A 20,656-nucleotide genomic window follows, 5' to 3' on the forward strand; every position below is an offset into this window, starting at 1 on the left:
TATGTGTATTACTCATTTAATCCCTGCAACAACCTTGCAATGAGTAGGATTCTTATCCCCATTTCATAAATGAGTGAGTTGAACTCAGAAGAGATCAATTAACTTTCCCTAGGCTGACAAGTGGTAAGACTGACACTCAAACCTGTTTACTAAATGGAAATGAAATGAGGTGAGGGTGAAGCCTGGAGCTAATCAAACCTCTCTTTGCTTGCAGAAGCCACCTGGCGAAGAGGGCAGCCCTGACGTGATGTGCTCAGAGAGCGAAGACCTTCCGTTCCAGGAGAGGTCTGCTTGACATACCCCGGAGACTTACCATAGGAAAGGCATACCACTCGGCTGGGCTAGCGGAAGGGTGACAGCTGCATTCTCCTGTGCCTACCACGTAACCAAAAATGAAGGAGAACTACTGTTTACAAGCCCCGCTGGTGTGCCTGAGCATGCTGTGCCACAGCCAGGCATTTGCTCTGGAGCGACGAAGCCACCTGCGGCCCTCGTTCTATGGACATCATGAGAAGGGCAAGGAGGGGCAGGTGCTGCAGCGCTCCAAAAGAGGCTGGGTCTGGAACCAGTTCTTTGTGATAGAGGAGTACACGGGGCCTGACCCTGTGCTCGTGGGCAGGGTAAGCTGACTTTCATGTGATGTTTACCTGTTTCCCTCCCCCATGGGAACAATACCATATGGACAATAAAAATAAAAAACAGATTGGGAAAACACACAGGATCTGACATCAGTGAAAACCCAACATCATGCACACACATCCTCTCAGTCTTTCCCCAAGATATAAACTTACTCATGTTTCCCACTTAATGCAATACCATAATTTTTTTTTCTAAAGGCTGCTTCATAGTCTACTGTAATGGAACAGATCATAATTTATTTAATCATTCTCCAACTGAGGGGCATTTCCTTGACCACGTTCTTCCCCCAACTCGGCTACTTTTCCTTTGTATTTTCATAACTCTCTTTGTGCTTTTTATCATACCTTGCTTTGCTGTATTATACATATCTATATGTTTCTCTCTTTCTCACTAAACCCCAAGATGCTTTGCATCAGAGAAAGGGTTGTGCTTGTGTCTCTGGGTTCTGGTTCTGAGTCTGACTTTGAAGAGATCAGTGAGGGGGTGTCACAGGATGGGCATCATTTTATCCCTGTTGCTCTAGGGATGGGAAATCCCATGGGAGGTGGTTTCAGATTCCTAGCCGTACTCAGGTTCTGCCTCTTTTGTGTAGCATTACCAAAAAAGCTTTAAGTGTAGAGGGTCCAAAACGTATTTGGAAACTGACTCGCCACTCTCATTTGTGGTAAAATATGCAGGTATTTTTCAGATGGTAGTGATAAGAATGACAAGGAGATTGTTATTTATAAGCATCAGAAGTGAAATCCTACTATGTGTAGGTGCAGTGCTAGGCATGTGTTAAACCAGGTTAAAAATAATTCCTGGCTTGAAAGAGTTTGGAGTGTAGGGGGAAAGACACAGTCTCCTCAGCAGCCGAAAGAGAAAAACTAAAATGAGAAGGAGGATGGATGAAATTCAATGAAAGGACGATTTAGGATCTAAAAGACCAGCAGAAGTTACTCAACAAAGGGGGAAAGAGGCAAGGGCAGAGGTCCGAGGCATTTTTGAACCCATTGGATTCCAACAAGGTTATCTTCTTTTGTTCCTTAACATAAGGAAAACATTTCATATCTATATCATTGGCATACTTGGAGGGGATTAGGGAGCCTCAGTAATATTGCTTAGGGCTGGGAATTTGTTTTTGAAAAAAAAATGTACCAAAGGAATTTTATTCATTTGTACCCCAAATGAAAAGCTATGGATATAGCCCCAGGAGGTGGAAATTCTATTAAGTAGAAGAGACAGTCTCTGAGACTTCAGCTGAGGCAGAGGTTATGTAGCTTGAGCCGTGTGCAGAGTTCCATGTAAATAGCTCCGAGAAGACAGAACCTGCTGCCATGGGACTGTCTCACTGGGGAGCCATGATGTCTTACAGTGGGAGGGCTACACAGAGGGCAGGATCTGGGGAGCCCTGTCATCATCTCTGTGGATGCAGCCATGATCATGGCTACTAGAAGGGAACATAGGAAAAAGGGGGAGTCAAAGTGTGTCGGCAGCTCACACCTGAGCATGAGTCTCATGTCAGAATGGATGTGGGCGGGAAAAACTAGCTGCATCAAAGGAATTTTCCTTTTGAAATGGTGCTGGGCTAGTTCCCCATAAATCAGAGCAATCGAGAAGGTGACTTGTTCTGTAACAACCTTTCACTTGACGACATTCAAGGTTGAGTGCTTCAAGATTCCCTGAAAAAGTCAAATTTGGCAAACCATAGAGGTTCAGATGTCTTGTAGGAAATGCAGTCTGTGTTGTGCTGTGCCTTGCTGAGGAGGGAGACCGCCCATCTGTGAGTCAGGGCTTGGCTGGGCGTGGCACAGCGACTGATCCCTTGAAAGAGTCCACTCATTGCCCAAACTGGTTTCTGTGTGAAGCCTGATAAATATCATTGTCAGTCCTGGAACTCCTCTTTGTAAGAGAGAAAGGAAATTCATATCTGACTTGCAAATCTGAAAACAAAGTAAGAAAAAAAAAACTCGAGGATGAGTGTATTCTGTAAAATTTTCAGTTCTTTGGCTGCTCATGAAATTTCTCGGTTTAATTCCTAAGGAAGGTGTCAGATTCATGTGTCCCATAGGAAGACCTCCACAAACTTTCAGTCTCTGGCCACTTTGACTTGTTTCTTCATTCCTCAGCCACAGGACAGATCCCCTAACTTTTGACAATTCTGGAAGCAGAGAATACAGAGGAACACACCCCCACCACCCTGGGAAGGGCTGGGGGCCAGGAGGGAGGGACCTCGCCTATGTACGAGAAAATGTTATGAAGATTGGAGAAATTCTGTCCATCCGCTATACACCATCAAATAACTTCCTATGTCATTCACAAATGGTCTTGTTCTTTGAAAGTGTGTCAGCCACGATTTCACAACAACACACAGCTCGTGGTGAATAAGAAATTCCGAAGTAAAGTTTTATTTTTTTTTTCCTGAGACATCATGACCTTTGTAATACCTCCCCACATGTATTCCTCTGAACTGAAATATTTGGTGTATTTGAAACACCACGAATCCATTAGGTATCTTTTCGGAAACTGAAATAATATGGAAATTTTAAAAAGCTTCATGTTCAATCTTGCTTTGTGACAGGGCCGGCTCTCTATGCTTTGTGTTTCATAGTCATAATTAAAATTAGAGTAGTAATAATAATAATCCATTAGCATTAATAATACTATTAACATTGTAATATTAAATATAATTAGTAATAACAATTTTTTTTATTATTGTAAATGTCATTTGGATAAAACATTTCAGCTTGTCATGGGTTTTCTTATATAGCAGGGAGAATCAAGGGTTTCTTGTTCACTTGCCTGCTGTGGAAGCCTATGAGAACAGGAAAAATAATGCTTCTCCCACAAAGAGCATCATGAGGGTCAAACTACTCAAATTAGGATGAAGCCTTCCGAAATTGAAATGGAACAACAAAGTGTAGAGAGTTCGTTGCACAGGAAAATCAAATGAGGTCTTTGGAGGTAGTTCATGTTCCAAAATCAGGGCTGACTCAAGGTCAAAAGATACAGGGCTGGTAGTCAAGGAACCTGGGTGATTTCTTAGCCTGGCAAGTATGGATTTAGGAAGGTTTCACCTTGTCTCTAGGCTTTGCCCAGAGGGAGAAACCTCAAGGATTTTAAGGTTGTTTCTAGGGTCTATGGAATTGCACATGTATTACCCCATCCCACTTGACCATCCCCTGTGGTCAGAATGGAATTTCCTTCTATGAAGACATATCCCCAGATGTGTCTTCAGATCAGAGTGCTGCACAACAGCAATTCTGCGGAGATCTTATCAGTTGACTTGTTAGAGATAACAGAGTCCTAGACACACCCCAAGGGTCCCTTGAAGAGGAGCCCCAAAAGAGGTGATAATAATATGCACACTGTGGGTGAGGTAGTCCTAGATGTATCCACGCAGAAGGGCACCTGAATTTACTGTTAGAGAAAAATGGCAAGGTGAGGAATGAAGTGTGTGCTCTGACTTTTATTGGGTAAAAATAAGCTAGGAGGACACATGTGAGTGTAGAGATCTACTTGCAACTGTGTAGATGAGAATATCTTCCAAAGGATTCACATGAATCTGGTAAAAAAATGGTGACTTCTGAACAGAGAAGATGAAGGATAAGGAGCCCGAAACCAGAAAGACTTATGATTACATAAATGCATATATGTATTTTTAAAAATATGATGCATTTCTTTCAAAATTAATATTATGATATATGTGTATGTGTGTATATTTTGAATGTGCACATGTGTATGGAATGAAGGAAAGGAAGAGAATGAATCTTAGAATGAAAAAGAAAAATGTTTGAACCTTGGCCTGGTTGTTCCTCAGCTGTGTGACCCTGGCCAAGGCAAAGATCTTCCTTAAGATTCTGTCTCTTCATTTGTAAAATAAGGGTGAACTCTTATGATGTGTGTATGTGTGCACATGCACATATGTGTGTGCAGAGATTGTAGCAATCAGAGTGGGTCACTTTCTCCCTGCTCCACCACTTGTGAAATTACAAATCTCCATTTCTCTTTTCCTACTTCATTCCGATATTGACTCTGGTGATGGGAACATTAAATACATTCTCTCAGGTGAAGGAGCCCGAACCATTTTTGTGATTGATGACAAATCAGAGAACATTCATGCCACCAAGACTTTGGACCGAGAGGAGAGAGCCCAGTACACACTGATGGCTCAGGCAGTGGACAGGGACACCAACCGGCCACTGGAACCACCATCGGAATTCATCGTCAAGGTCCAGGACATTAATGACAACCCTCCGGAGTTTCTGCATGAGACCTATCATGCCAATGTGCCTGAGAGGTCCAATGTGGGTGCGTAAGTGGGGAAGACCTGCTCTACTTTCTTACCTGGTGTCCCTGCAAGTGGCCAATTTGGTGCCTGTCCTCCCCAGTCAGGAAGTAGAACTTGTGCTGTATCTTTTGTGAAAAAATAACAAACCCCAATTTTTCACTGGTGTAGTGGGAAGATCAAATGGATTTGAGGTATTAGAGCTGAAGGTTTTTTAAAGGACAGAGAAGAGGAAAGAATGTGATTGAGTCTGGGTAATTCTGACCTTTGTATTCTCAGGTGTATGAATCAGAATCAATTATATCTAGTCTCTTATCCTTCATTTTCTCCTCTGTGAAATGGGAATGGGCTATATTGGTTGGTGTTCAGTAAATAATAGCAATGGTAGTCTTTGTTGGATGGAGACCATCTAATAATATTTTATCTAATTTTTTTTTCAGGGTGGGTATAGTGGAGATTGAATCCAGGGGCATTTAAACACTAAGCCACATCTCAACCCTTTTAATTTTGTTTTGTTTTGTTTTGTTTTGAGACAGGGTCTCACTAAGTTGCTTAGGGCCTTGTCAAGTTTCTGTGGCTATCCTCAAACTTGTGATCCCCTTGCCTCAGCCTTCCGATTTGTTGGGATTATAGGTGTGCACCACCGAGCCCAGCTTTATTTAATTTTTTTATGTGATTACATAATTATTTATTTGCAATGTACCAGGTCCAACTGCGTCTATTTTATAGATTAGAAACATAAGGCAGAAGTAGGTTAACTAATTTACCCAGGGTCATCTGCATGATTAAGTGGATCCAGAATGCACAGTTCACTTCACCACATTATGATACCTGTGGATTTAGAAGTAGGTGTGTCATTCCAGTGTGTTTGAAGGCAGACTGCATTGCTAAGTGGTAAGACTCTGAAGGCATTCTGTGAGTGGCCACCTTCTGGTAATAACTTCCATTTGGCTTTCTAGCACACATGCAGTTGTAGTCTTTTGATAAGCACACCTCAGATGACAAAAGGTCCGTCTTTCACACAGTGGGCAGGCCTGTTCTGATCAGGGGTGCATGTGATCACATGAGCTCAAACGAATGTAGGCACCATCAGCATCACACAGTCCATTTTGATGAATGAGCAAACCAAGTCCTAAGTATGAGGGTCAGCTAATTCAAGAATGTTAGATGTGTTTTGACAGCCTCAAGGCCCTCCCACTCTGCATATGGGAGCCTCTTGGATCCTCCTTCCTCTTCCAAGTAAATTCAAGCTCTTCTCATACTTTGTGAAATCAGGTCAAGCCATTTTCCAACCTCTTCCCTTCCCACTTCCCACAGAGGATTTTTTTTTAACTTTCTCAATAAACAGGTCTGGATTCTACTGAGAAATAATAGACATCAACTAAATCTGTATAAATAGGGGATGGCAGAGTCAGGAACTGAGCTGCGAGAACAGCAGAGAGGTGGTATGGGAAAGCTAGCTATCTAAAAGGATAACCCACAGGAATTTTTATTGTTCTCAGCACTATGGTCCTGGGTGCTTCAGTATAGCACCCAGATTGTCCACAATGGAATATAAAAGTGGAGTCCTGAGTGTCAGACAGTACTGGGACACAATCCTTGCTGTACCTCTGACCAGCCACAGGAACCCAGGCAACTTCTCATACCTTTCTAAGTTTGCATTTTATCATCCATAAAATAAGGTTAAGTAAAATGGATTTAAAATACAAAGAGTTGAAAAGCACTTAGCAAAAGTTTTAGAAGTAAATTAGTCATGAAAATTAGTAATTTGCTTAGCTGTGATATGATCCTTTTCTCCTTTGTAAAGTCTCCATTGGAGATTTGAACTTGGGAAGAGTTCAAAAAAGACCATTCGCATAAACAATGAATTATGGGAGGTAACCAGAAAAGAGTGAGATTTACTTGGACAGGAGATGAAAGTCTCTGACAACACTGTAAAGTAAGAACAGTTAGAAACAACATCTCTGGGCCTCCTTGACTCCCACACAGATCCTTCTTCTCTGATGAAAATGTCCGGAAGGAACCAGCTGTTTTCTTTGCTTACTGAATTGGGGCTAGACTCCTGACTCTGGCCATAAACAATTTGTGAAAGAGATTGCAAAACATCATACCTCTCACTCAAATGTCCCACAAGTACAATGGATATAAAAAACACCCAACAGAGGAATTCTGGCAGAATGCATGGAATGAGTCCCAAATGGTGCCTGGTGCAGTGAGGTTGGGAAATTGACAATTTTCTACTTCCAGCTCCTCTTTCCTCTCTCCAGTGTTCCATACCCCAGATATTTGGTCCTTGTGAGCAGCAAAGAACAGTTCGCTGGTTTATCCTCTTTGGGACCCATGAATGCATGCCTCAGATCATACAAGGTGCCTGCTGGTGAGCTCCTGTCATGTGGCTGCTAGACTGATTAGAGGTGGAAAGATGCTGTTTTCATGTCAGTAGGCAACAACGTTCTGCACAATATTTATAGCCATAAATTAATTAAAATGTAGTATTAGCCACAATTTTTTTACATGCAAGGCTACAATAAATGATATATTTATTGCCAGGCTACAGATGGAAGGTTGCACTCTGTCCTTTCGTGAAATGCAATTCATCATTGATTTTCATTTATTATGCTCTTTGGGAAGATTTTTATTTAATTATTTGATATACTGAGCATTTCAATTGCATGAGCCTTAGAATGTTTGGGCAAAGATGTTCATATTATTATTTTAACTACTAAGCATAGCGGAATGTAATAGGAATATAGAAAGTTTTGTTTTAAACCATGCAATTAAAAGGAACAGGAAAGAAAGAGAGAAGGAAGAAAGGGAAAAATAAAGATCACTTTGCATCTCAACTCCAGGAAATGGAGAATCTGTTGACTGATTGTGAGGCCCTCCTCTGAGTTTCATTTTAAAATAAAACTTTGTAAACAAGAATGTAATTTGAAAAGCCAAGGGATGTTTCTAATTAATTTATTCCCCTTTTCAGGAACATCAGTAATCCAGGTGACAGCTTCTGATGCAGATGATCCCACCTATGGAAACAGTGCTAAATTAGTGTATAGTATCCTTGAAGGACAGCCCTACTTTTCAGTGGAGGCACAGACAGGTACTGTAGAATGTCACTGTCATTGTGATTTGTGATGCATTGGGAATAAGGAGTTCACACCTGTTCACGAAACCTATTGGTCTCCCAAGTTTTCCCAAATCTGAAATAAAAATAAAGAGGGCCACCTTAGAGGAATCCTGTGAGGATTAGACACTCCATGCATGTGCCTGGCAAACAGTTGGCTTACAGTGTGACATATTTATTATTGTTGTGTCTGTGTTTCACCTGGTTACCACAAATGATTTCAAACTTCAACTTGAATGTCAGAAAGGTCTTGAACTGTGGATTCAGATTAAGAGACCCCCACACTTGGAGTCTGGTGTAAATACCAGTAGCTCTCAAAGCATGCTTTGAAGACCACTATGCAAGCTAGGGAGTGTCCGAGGAGGGTGTTAATATTCGTTGCCTCAGGAGAGAGACAGCACTTTCCCAATCTCCCCTGCTGTGAGCATAGATTACCAGTGGACATCAGCATCTAGATAAATAATTTATACATTTCCTACAGAAAACAAGAGAAAACCCAAAAAAGTGAATCAATACAATGACTGAAACAGAAAACAAAATCTGTCACTTTATTTACACCAAATTTAACTCTTGACTAGAATAAACATTACAATCCTACAAAGCTGATCATCCATGATATTATTTCAGGGGCCTGTATGTCCCATTATTTTAAAAGATATTTACCAATAATCTGTGCCTCTTCTTATCACTAATTTGATAACATATGTATATGTAAGTGTATACATAGCCTACCAGATATTGTTCATTTACTTGGTATAATTTTCTTTTACCTAAGTATGCATTTATTTGCTCAGAATATGATTTATGCAGTTAGTTGCTATGATTTCTCAAAGGCATTTCTCATAACCCTTTCCAGGATAACCAAAAATACATATGGGACTTCATCTAGATTGTCAACATGTTAAAAATTGGAGCCTTCTTTGTCTCAGGGATGCATGAAAAACTACTGGTTGGAACCTACCAAATTTTTTAACATATAAGGAAAAAAATGAGTTCTAGGTATTGCTCAGAAACAGACAAGTGTTGGGGAGGAAGAGACAGATCAGGACTGAGTTTCTTCAGTGTTCCTTTTATACTTTTAGGACAAGTACTACCTTATCTTCAGAGAGAAAAACATTGCACATCCTCCTTGAGATTGAAGTGCAGAGTGGTCATGCCAATCGTGTTCCAGTATCCAGGGATTATGATGAATTCAATCATGAATTTATTATTGTTGTCAGTGATAGTAGACAGTACATATTTGTATAAGCATTGCATATATTCCTAAATCATTTGTTTTGCTCTTTCAAAAAAATAATATTAACATTTTACAGTATTCTGTGAAATATATGCCTCCCACTTTAAATTGAATATGAGCAATAAAAATGTTTCTAATGATCACATGTAGAGATAGATTTCCAAAAATCCTGCTAGAAGTTCAAAGATATTTGTTTAGCCATGGACAGCCATGCGGGAGGGAACTCAAACTTCAGAATTTTTACATATGAGAAAAATGAGGTTATTATTTGCATGCACAGTGAAGCAAACAAAATGAAAATTAATGCAGTTTACATAATCTTCATGATTTTCTTGAAAAGACACTAATGCTTCAGGTGTGGTTGCTTTCAGTTACAATTATCATGTTAAAATGACTTTTCTTTCAGAAAACAGGTTGTTTTACTCATACGGTGGTTAAAACATTTCATTGCTTTAATGTTATAAATGAGTATCTGTGATGTTTCCTGCTCACCTGCCCAGGTATCATCAAACAGCCCTTCCCAACATGGACAGGGAGGCCAAGGAGGAGTATCACGTGGTGATCCAGGCCAAGGACATGGGTGGACACATGGGCGGACTCTCAGGGACAACCAAAGTGACGATCACACTGACTGATGTCAATGACAACCCACCAAAGTTTCCGCAGAGTAAGTAGGTGGGCTTGGCTTCACTGCCACCAGCAGCCCCCCATCTATATTGACCCCTTCCTGCTTTGCTCAGCTTGTGAAAAGGAAAATGCAGAAAACTAGGAGCTCTTTATGTCATTCTTGCAGAAAGCAAAGGCAAGATGACAACAACCACAAAACTTCAGTGGAATAAAGGTAGTGGGACAAAGAGAAGGCGTGACAATTTCTATGACTCGTTTTGCTAGGGATTTTATCTACTAACACTGTGATCTAGTACTTAACCTTCCTCTGTCTTAGTATTCTTATTACTAACCTGGGTATGATAATATCTAAATCAATCATTCGTTACTATGTAACAAACTGCCTATGAGTTTTTTTGTTTGTTTGTTTTATCATGAGTCTGTAATTTGGACAAGGCTTATAGGACACGGCTCTTCCCTGTTTTCCACAGTATCAGCTGGGCTCAGCCCCACTGAGGCTGGAAGATCCAATTCCAACATAGCTTTCTCACATGTCTAGTGGGCCCATATTGATATTTGGCTCCTCTCCCTGTAAACTTTCGGTGGCTGGGTCCCAAAGACAAGAGCCCCAAGGACATCAGACAGAAACTGCATTGCCTCGTGTGACCTAGCCTCTTGAAGTCACATTGCAACCTTTCCAGTGTGGTCAGAAGGCTACCAGAAGTAGAGTGGGGTTGCTATAGACCACACCTTTCCATAGAAGAACCATCAAAGTCGTGTTGAAAAGTATGTGGGATAGGAATTATTTCTTGAGCTCTTTGTGAAAATGCCATCTTCCACAGTATCTAATTAGTAGGATTACAGTTAGGACTACAAAAGCTAGTGTAAAGTCTTAAAATGACAAACAAACATCAGCCACTGTTATCTGGGTTGTACTAAAAAGTTTATCGAATTGCTGAGGGAATTAAAAAAATGATTTTGGAAGGTTGTGATTAATAATTGTGATTACAACCACCATCTTTTCCATTATTTCATGATAAGTCCCTAATATTATAAATCCCTGCAAAACCCCACATTTCACAGATCAAACTGGCTTCCATCAAAAGTGGCATAAGTTGCCAAAGGACTGTATCAAAGTCAAACTTTGAACACAAATCCACTCATATGGAGGTGAATACAAGGGTAGAGTGGGATCACAATGCTAGTCCCAGGGAGTGGGGTTCACCACAAAGGTATCTCTTTTTTGAGAAATCCATAAATTTATTACCAGAGAGATGGCACTGAAAATGGAAGAATAAAAAAGAAAACCAAATGTGGCCCCAGAGAGGCACCATGGTTACTCAAAGCTGTCCAAAGAACAGTATAGAAAATGGAAACATTGAGGTGGAAGATTAGAGGCAACCATCAGTTCTCATAGGGTCTCCCAAATGGGGAAAAACTGCTTTGCCTGGTTAGGTACAAGATTCAGCATCGTCAACAAGATTAAGGCCCATATAACATTTTAAAAGCCACATGCTTCATTATCCACATTATAATATTGTTTGATGTGCTGGAAGGAGTAGGGCACATGGGATTATTAATGCATAGCTGTTATTGTTCTTGCTCATAGAGAATCCTATAGTAAAGTTACAGTGTAGCTGTACCAGCTGCACCAGTTTCATGGTCATGAACTTGAATGAAATTTGTAGGAACTCAACTTATACCAGGTTTTCTAAGCCTTTCCCTATGTTGGTGATTATCTATAGATATTCCCACCGTGCCTTTAACATGAAAGGCACATGAGATGAAATTGAATTTGGTTCTGAACTGAAAATATCTAAAGCCAAATAATATAAATACACAGTATTGTAGGAAACTATGAAAGAGGAAAATAAAACATAAAGAATTTAACTCATTTGCCTTCCACTGCCTTTTTACACAACTAAGCCACAACCTACCTGCATACTATCATCTCCTAACAGAAGGCCCACTTGTCTCACCAGATTTCTAGCTAATGTGTATATATCAGGGTGCTGCCATTGGCTTTAAGTGACTCCACTGTCACTGCTGCTCAGTCCCTTTGGTTGAAATTAGATATCTTCCTCTAAACATATTTGGCCTCATTCTTCAAAATTAATCTCTTTCTCCTTCTCACCCATACAGATTTATCTTACACTTGTGTGTTCACTCACATTCATACACGTACACAAACACACTTACATGAATATCTGTCATACATTCATCACACACTCACGACATATTCAAACACAAAACCACACACTTTCACACCCACTTGCACAACTCCTTTACCCATTCACACATACACACTTGCCCTCGCATAAATCATACACACATAACCACAACCCACTCATCACCCTAAACCCCTGGCAGTGCAGTGACATTAGTGTGTACATATTTGTGGATTTTTGTTCTCTTTTGCATATCTCCTCAAGGGAGAAATCTTGACTCTTGCCACTGAGTTTGTGCAGAATGGAACAGTGCCTGGCACATATTAGCTTTCCAATAAATGTTGAATAAATATCGATGGAAGGGCCACACTGTGGGAAAACTTTTCAGAGAAGGTAGTGCTTCAGTTGGTGGCAGAAGAGCAAAAGTAAGAGGCGAGCCACATTCTGAGTTCAAAGTGTCCTGACCTTGAAAGTTAAAATTTGCATTTGATTTTAAAATAAATAGGGAGCTTGTCAATGTCTTTTAAATAGTGAAGGGTATTTCAGTTTATTTTTTTTTTCTGGGCAATTGGCAATGCCATAACTGGTCCTTAAAGGCACTTAAAAGAAGACTGAGCTATTTGAAATCATGTATGGTTCTCCACCATTGTCTGTTGAGAAATGTAACTGAGTGTGGCTCTCCTGCCTCACACGTGGCAGGTAACCTCAGCATTACACCCAGGACTCCAATATTGTTTTATCATCCTTTGTAGAGAGCATTCTTCTGGCAAGCAGGCCATCTGGGACCTTCTTCCCAGCCATTCACTTCTTTCATGTTTTCAATCAATAGAAAGTTCAATTTCAAACCCCTTTGAGAAATTTATTGGGATTCAATGAAATCTGAAGTCTTACAGCTGCCAAATAAAAAGGGAAATAAGAGTAGATGTCTTCTTCTACCTCTAGGTGTATACCAGATGTCTGTATCCAAAGCAGCTGTCCCTGGAGAGGAAGGAGGCAGAGTGAAGGCTAAAGACCCAGACATTGGAGAAAACGGTTTAGTCACATACAACATCGTTGATGGAGACGGTATGGAGCTCTTTGAAATCACCACGGACTACGAAACACAGGAAGGTGTGGTAAAGCTGAAAAAGGTGAGTTAGGGTGAGGGATGGCTCCGGTCAGTGATGTGGTTTGTTCTGCCCAGGTGACAACGAAGGTGACAGGGAATGGAAGGTGAAGAAAGAGGATGTGAGAGACACTTGCTGTGCAGTCAAGTGCTGAGCTCTGGGGAAATAACAGAACCGTGTTCCTTCCTGTTACTGCCCAGGGAGCTGACAAATCGTGCCCATGATTCCATGAGGTTTCTGGTTAGATGGCCTATGTTTGGGCACCATTCTCTAGTGAATGGAAGACAGTTAGACGAAGCCTGCATTTTGTAAAAGCAGCCCTGAGCTCCGTTGGCCCTCCCCACTGAGCCTGTTAACATAGGTTGTTCAGAACCCCTCTTATTTCAAACATCCAAGTTCACTGCTTCTGCTGGGCTCTTTTTGAAACTTGATCCAATCAGCTTCCTTCTTGACTTTCTTTTAGCATTGAACGTGGAGAAACAATAATAGACCCTCTACCACAGCCAGCTAGACCATCATTAGAGACATGTCTCTTGGATTAATTCATTAGGAAGAGGAATTTATGATTTCCTCTAATTTTCTTTGATAAATCTAACATTTGTCCAGTATGAGCTCTTGGTCAGACATAGCCTGAACCTCTTCAAACATCTTCTCATTTATTTTTACATGGGGGAAAAAAAACATGAGTAATGATGCCTCGACTTGATTTTAGAGACTGGGTCTCCGATGCATTAAATAATTTGACCTGGTGACAGTCACACAGCCACAGATGTGGAATTCATGCCTAGCCTATGTTAGTACAACTTCCTTCTTCAGACACTTGTTGGAAATAACTCGGCCAGAAAGGGCTTATCAAGGAAGTTCAGATAAGATTCACTCTCAAGTGAAGAAACAGTCTGTCACCGCGTACTCTAAAATGGTCCCCTCTCCTGCCCCCTGATTTATCACTTGAGAAATCAACACCTCTCCATCATCAAAGTGTATGGAGCATTAAATCTGAATTGGAGGATGGGATTACCTTGGTTTTAATCAAGCGTTCATTTTCTACTTGGTTTTGTAGCATGAATATTAAACTTCTTGGTGTAAAGAGAAAGATTGGACTGTAACACTGATAAAAAAAATTAATTTGAAGAATCAGAAAAAAAAATTTAAAAATGGCCAGTAGCTGGAGAGAAGAGAAGACAAGTGTGGGGTGGCAGAAGACTGGTGCTGGGAGAAAATCTTTCAGCTGGGGGAACAAGAAGTTGTGTGTTCCGGAAAGCTGTTTTTTCATGACATTGGAAAGTATGTTGGGTTTGGGGAAAATAGGGGATGCAGAAGAAAGAAAAAGGAAATGGTGATTGTCCTGAAAGAGTGAAAGAAATTGGGGTATAAGGAAGTGGAGTGAGCCCTGGATAGTTGAAAAAGTCTACATGAATGATGATGAATGGTATGATTGAGGAAGACTAATTATCAGCTCCAAGGGAATAGGTTATTCTTTTTTGTTTTTTTCCACTTTGCAATAGTAGCTGTATCAATTGTGTGTGTCGCCTCAAGCTGTCAACTTACTTTGTTAATTAATATTACTGTCCCTCCTGCTTGACACTATCATGAACATTCCATCCTTTGCTTGAGTAATTGGATAGTTGGTTATGCTAAGTTTGTCACCTGTTTTTTAGTGTATTCCGGGCATAAACACACACCCTTGTCTCTAAAATTTTAAAACATTTAAATCACCCCTGTGGATCTCACACATGGCAAATGAGCTCTCTACAGATGATTTATTTGTGCACTCCCCTTATTCCTATATTTATTTCAGTAAATGAAATACTCTTCTCTGAAACAATGATGTTTAAGTTTAAAACAATGTAAAGGAACATTTGGTTTAACTTGTAGCACAACGTTTCAAATGTTCACCAGAAAGAAAAAAAAATCAAAGGTCAATTTAACACAGTAAAACTGTAGGTCCTTGTGGAAGTTATCATATACAATTTAATAAAAGAGTATGAAGAGCTCATGGGGACATTTTTGCATTTTAAGGATATTCTTTATTACAGTATTTTAATTCATTTCTTAATATATTCTTCCACCAAGAGTTACAGAGTTCATATTATTTACCAGTCAGGGATTTGGGGAAAGCTAGAAACCTAAATAGAAGAGATAGAGTCCTGACCATGGGGGTTGGGGGGGTGTCACAGTTGAACAGGACCATTCAGTGAAAAGATAATCAAAATAGAAGGGGTTTTCTCAGCCTTGGCAGTATTGACATTTCAGGCTGGGTAATCCTTTGTTGTAAGGGGCTCTTCTGTGCACTATAGGATGTCGGGAGAACCTGGGCTTCTCCTCACTAGAGGTCAGTAAGTACACACTCCACCTCACCCCAACAGGGATGATAACAACAACAACAAAAAATAGCTCTACACGTTGCCAAATATCCCTGGAGTGACTGAGAGCAAAATCTTTCCCCAGTTGAAAATCAACTGCAATTTCAAATGACTTCAAAGAAAAGCAGTTCATGAGTTGAGTCTTGATAACTGAATAGGATTTTTCCAGACAGATAAAGAGAGAAAAGGCAAAAAAGAGAGCTCATGAAGGATTGGTTTCAATGAAAACAGGACATGGTTAACAGGCTGCGATGCATTTGGTGTTAGTGTCTTGAGAAAGGTGCAGAGGGACCAAATGAGAAATGTTTGTTGGAATTCAAGGGCATTATAAAAAGAAAAAAAAAAAGAAACAGAAAAGGTAGTGGGCTGGTAGTGAAGGAGAAGAATTCAAGAAATGATTAATAGATACATTAATTCATTTTTTAATAGATTAAAAATTTTAAAAAAATGTTTCTTGAGTTCTGTGTCAAGATTTAACGGTTAACTACAGAAAACCTGCTCTCAGGGTATTTAGCTGATCCCTATGTTTAGTTTAAAGACCTGTGTAAAATAAAAATGAGTATTTTAGGTGCTGTTGCAGTCATTGGGCTGGGTCAGGAGGCAAAATCCAATCTGTTCACTGCAATACCTTGACCAAATGGGAATCCCATCAAATGCAAAGAAATCCCAGCAGTTTCTAAGCTGTTTATTTTCAATCAAATAAACTTGTGATGCAGTGTGAAAGCATCCTTATAAGACATCTTAACTACTCTTTATTTAAATGAAACTATATTTTACATCTGATTTTTTTTCTTTATGTGCTTTGGCCACATGTATTTAGATGTGGATCCATGGATCCATAACATTTAGCATGGTTGAAATTGTAGGGTGATATGATTTGTTAACTTAATGCCACATCATAAACATTTTACATGCTGTTATATAATATACATAATCATTTTTAATGACTACATAACATCCCATCCTATTGATGGACCATTATTTCCTTAATAAAATCTCACAGTTGGATTTGGTGTTTTGTATGTACATTTTCCCCAGATTAGATATAACCCTCTGTTATATCTCACAAATATTATGCATTTTTGAATATTATTTGTTTGGTTTTTCTGTTGAATTAATCCCTCGGGGAGAATGTTCAGAGGTGGGGATTAGTAAATAGGGGGTATTAAGATTTTTATGGCTTATGCAGTGTGTCGCCTCATTTAGCTTTATTTGGATATAAATGTTCACATGGGAAACTACCTCAAATCCTTTTTGGAAGGAGGAAGGGAATAAACTGTAAATATATTCTTAAATTTTATGCATTTATCAGCTCTACTCTTCATTCAGTCAAAACAGTTGATGCATATCATCCCCTGGTACAGCCATTCTTGGGCTTTGGAGCAGCAAAGATCAGCAAGTCTCCATAGATTCCTTTGGAATGCCCCTGTGCTAACTAAGAAGGCTGTGAGAGCTACTGAATGGCAGCTGAGACCATACAAATATGCCTGTGCTTGTTGAAAAGGACTTCATAAAGCAATGGGGCTTGTTCTGACTTCCAGAAGTCTCAGCAGAATCTTACCAACCTGGGAAAAGTCCTGAACGTCCAAGCTTGGGTTGATATGAATAAAATGTATCAGTGAGACCCTAGCATCTCCATGGTCTTGCAAATACATAATTCATTTTTTTAATAGATTAAAAATTTAAAAAAATGTTTCTTGAGTTCTGACTCTGTGTCAGGATTTAATGGTTAACTACAGAAAACCTGTTTCCATTGGGAACATATGTTTGGGTCCTTAGCTATAGGCCTACACACAAGTTCAAAAGGTTCTGCTTTAGGGGCATTAGTCAGCTATCTGAACAAAATGTCACCTTTTCTGATTGCATATTACCTGGTTTCAGAACTATCATATTCAAGTTCTTGATTCTGTCTAGTAAGTACAGAGATTTGTGAGAAACCGCAGCAATCTCTTATCGTTAGCCTATAAATATCATTTATTTCTGCTTCTCAGGAGCATAGCCAAGGATAAAATAGCTGCTGTGTCCCACCCAGGATGATGGAGAGGCTGGGGACAGATTTAGCTGCAGGAAAAGGAAGTGTTCCCTGAGTGCTGAGATGTAGGTGGGAAGATGATAGAAGAAGCGCCAGGGATGTTGAATGTGTATGACCTTCCTGAATCGTCCTTGGTTTCCAGTTGTGCAGAAGTGGGCGGGACTAAGCTCCAAGCCTGTATGCCCATTCAAAATAAGTGTTTGCCAAGCAAATGACAACCATGTGATTGATATGCTAGCCTTAAAAGTTCAACTTTCTCCAAACATTTGGTAGTTCATCATCATCTAGAGTGCTGAGGAGTTGTTTTCTAGGCATGGAACCTTTTTTTTTTGCCATGATTTTTCTTCTTACCCTTTATTGACTGATTCATTTTACTTCCTCATTCAAAATTAAGAAGTGTTTTCTGTTAATTCAAATGCTACTTTTCAGTTTTTTTGTATCTGTATAAAACGTCTGTAGTGCTTATACTTATTTTTCTTTAAATAGGCATTTATCATATACATACATTTCTTCAAAGGGAAGCATTATCTTCATTGTCTTGTCACTTACCATTAATAGAAGGCCACCTAAAAATGAATGCAATCAAAACAAAATTATATCCTTATAGTTTAGTTAGAGAGTTGCACCATGGACTCCCCCAAGGGACATTGGGAAATGCAATAGATACATAAGCATTATTTTGAGATGTCCAGGATTCAATGAATTGGAAAAGGATTAATTGTATCAATAAGGTAGTTATTGATACCACCTTCCCAGGTTACCCACCAACTACCTTAAGTAACATTTTGGGGACTACCTTAAGGGTTTCAGGCTTTGGGAAAAACAGTCTGGTCAGAAATCTAAAACATGAGGTTGTCAATTATGTTTAAGCTGGATGTCTAGTGTTTGTGGTGTGGCACTTGAAAGGAACATCACATTATTTCATCACACTGGCTCAATTTCAGGGGGTATTTTTATTACCAAGGTTTTTATTACTTTATAGAATGGACTTCAAAATTTATTTTTTCCTGTCTTAATTCCCTTCTTCTGGTGGCTTTGAATGACAGACTTGGACAACCATAGTGTTGTTATACAGGATGAGATTCCTGTTAGAAGGCATGGTATTTCCATGTCTGTCCTTCTCTTCGAATTATCCACTAAGCACACTCAACATTTCAACAATTGATTTGTCTGATTTTCTGATCAAATGGCACAGGTAATTGGATATTGAATAGACACTGATTTTCTCTCCTTGAGGAACTATTTACTTTGCCCTATGAAACAATCAGCTCTTTCTCTTCCATTATCCTTTAAAGGAATTGGTTGTCAATCTTCTCTTCACTCTTGCCAGCCTGTAGATTTTGAAACCAAGAGAGCATATAGCTTGAAGGTAGAGGCAGCCAATGTGCACATCGACCCAAAGTTCATCAGCAACGGACCTTTCAAGGACACTGTGACAGTCAAGATTGCGGTAGAAGATGCTGATGAACCCCCCATGTTCTTGGCCCCAAGTTATATCCACGAAGTCCAAGAAAATGCAGCCGCTGGCACGGTGGTTGGGAGAGTGCATGCCAAAGATCCTGATGCTGCCAACAGCCCAATAAGGTAAAGATGCATTTATTTTAAAAGATTATATGGGGAATTTGCTGGAAAGAAGTTTGGGGGAACCACACTGTTTTGGCCAACTTTCTCGCTGAGTGATTTTAAGACCCAACCAGCACAATTGTAGAGGAGGAAAATTTAGAGCTCACCATTTTAGAGGTCCACAGAGGGCTCCATTCCTCAGGGCTCCAGGTGAGGCAGGACATCACAACTGGAGAATTTGAAAGATGAAAGCTGCTCACATCACAGTGATCAGAAAGCAGAGGCAGAGACTTCATTCGCCAGATACAAATATATACCCCAAAGCCACACCCCAAATCCCACCTCCTCCAGTCACCCTCTACCACTTCAGTTACCACTCAGTTAATCCCTGTCAAGGGATTAAATCACTAATTGGGTCAAGGTTTTCACAACCCAATCATTTCTCCTCTGAACCTTCTTGCATTGTGTCACATGGGAGCTTTTGAGTGATACCACAACACACACCATTCCATTCCAGCAGTGTCCAGATTTTAACCTTCAATAAAATTTAAACAACATTCAGACTTAGAAGACATGAGCTTCCCTTCACCTCAGCTACTAGCTTTTTGGATAGGTCTATTCAAGTGATATAATTTCTCTCTGGAGCAGATTTCCAGATGTATACTAAATGATATAACCTGATATAACCACCAGCTCGGCCTGTCTACGTTAATGAAGTCTGATAAAGTATAAATAGTGATTATGAAATAATTATAGTAATTATAATTTATTGAATATCTTTCTCTGATCCAGTTACTCTAGTAGGTGTGTTTGAAATGTGATCTGATTCGTCCCTTAACTTTATTGTTACATGAATTGTTCCCTCTTAAATGGAGAGGAAATTGAAACTCTGTGAGATGTAGTGACTGGCCCAGAATGATACCATTTGTGAGCAAGAGGGTAGGCAAGGAAATTCTGTGGGATGGCGGCTGAGCTCCTTGAACAACTAACAATGGGCCAAATACCATTAGCATGTTTTTATCATAATGAAAAGCATGTGGGTTACTTAGATAACTATCCTGCTTCCCCAATCCCATCTGGTGAGGCTGATGATAAGGATGAGAGAGGAATAGGAATGGGGCTGAGAAGGGACTTGAGCCATGGATTAAGACATTTACTTTGTGGAAACTTTCTTACAGTTGCCTGAAACCTTTCTGGGACCAGATTCTAGCATGTTTCTCCACCCCAAGGCTGATCCTCCAATTTCTTTCTTGCCTAGATTCCTTCATCAGACTCTTCGCGGTCTCCTTGCCTCCCATTTCCCAGCCATTATTCTATCATCAGTCCTGTAGCCAGAGTGATCATTATAAGTGCACATCCAAATATCACACTATACCTCCAACAAAATGTCAGTGATGGAATTGTTCCACAATGCAGCCCCTCTCTGAAATAATCTAGACTCTTTTACTTGGTTTATGTATCTTCTTCAAATGCCCTCACCTCAGTGCCATTTTCTGAAGCACTTCTGCTCTCTCCCAATGCCCATTATTTACCTGTTCTTCCTGCTGGTTGAAC

At 39.9% G+C, this 20,656-nt stretch overlaps 1 protein-coding gene across 1 annotated transcript; it reads left to right on the top strand.

Annotated features, from left to right (window-relative positions):
- Positions 1-392: 392 nt before the first annotated feature.
- On the top strand, positions 393-19,127 carry LOC143640493 (cadherin-11-like). Its single transcript, XM_077108262.1, has 6 exons — positions 393-619; positions 4,634-4,929; positions 7,884-8,010; positions 9,771-9,931; positions 12,981-13,168; positions 18,870-19,127. The coding sequence occupies exons 1-6, from the start codon at positions 393-395 to the stop codon at positions 19,125-19,127; spliced, it is 1,257 nt and encodes a 418-aa protein (XP_076964377.1).
- Positions 19,128-20,656: the final 1,529 nt, after the last annotated feature.

This window comes from Callospermophilus lateralis, unplaced genomic scaffold (assembly GCF_048772815.1).
Source record: "Callospermophilus lateralis isolate mCalLat2 unplaced genomic scaffold, mCalLat2.hap1 Scaffold_312, whole genome shotgun sequence".
Taxonomy (NCBI): Eukaryota; Metazoa; Chordata; class Mammalia; order Rodentia; family Sciuridae; genus Callospermophilus; species Callospermophilus lateralis.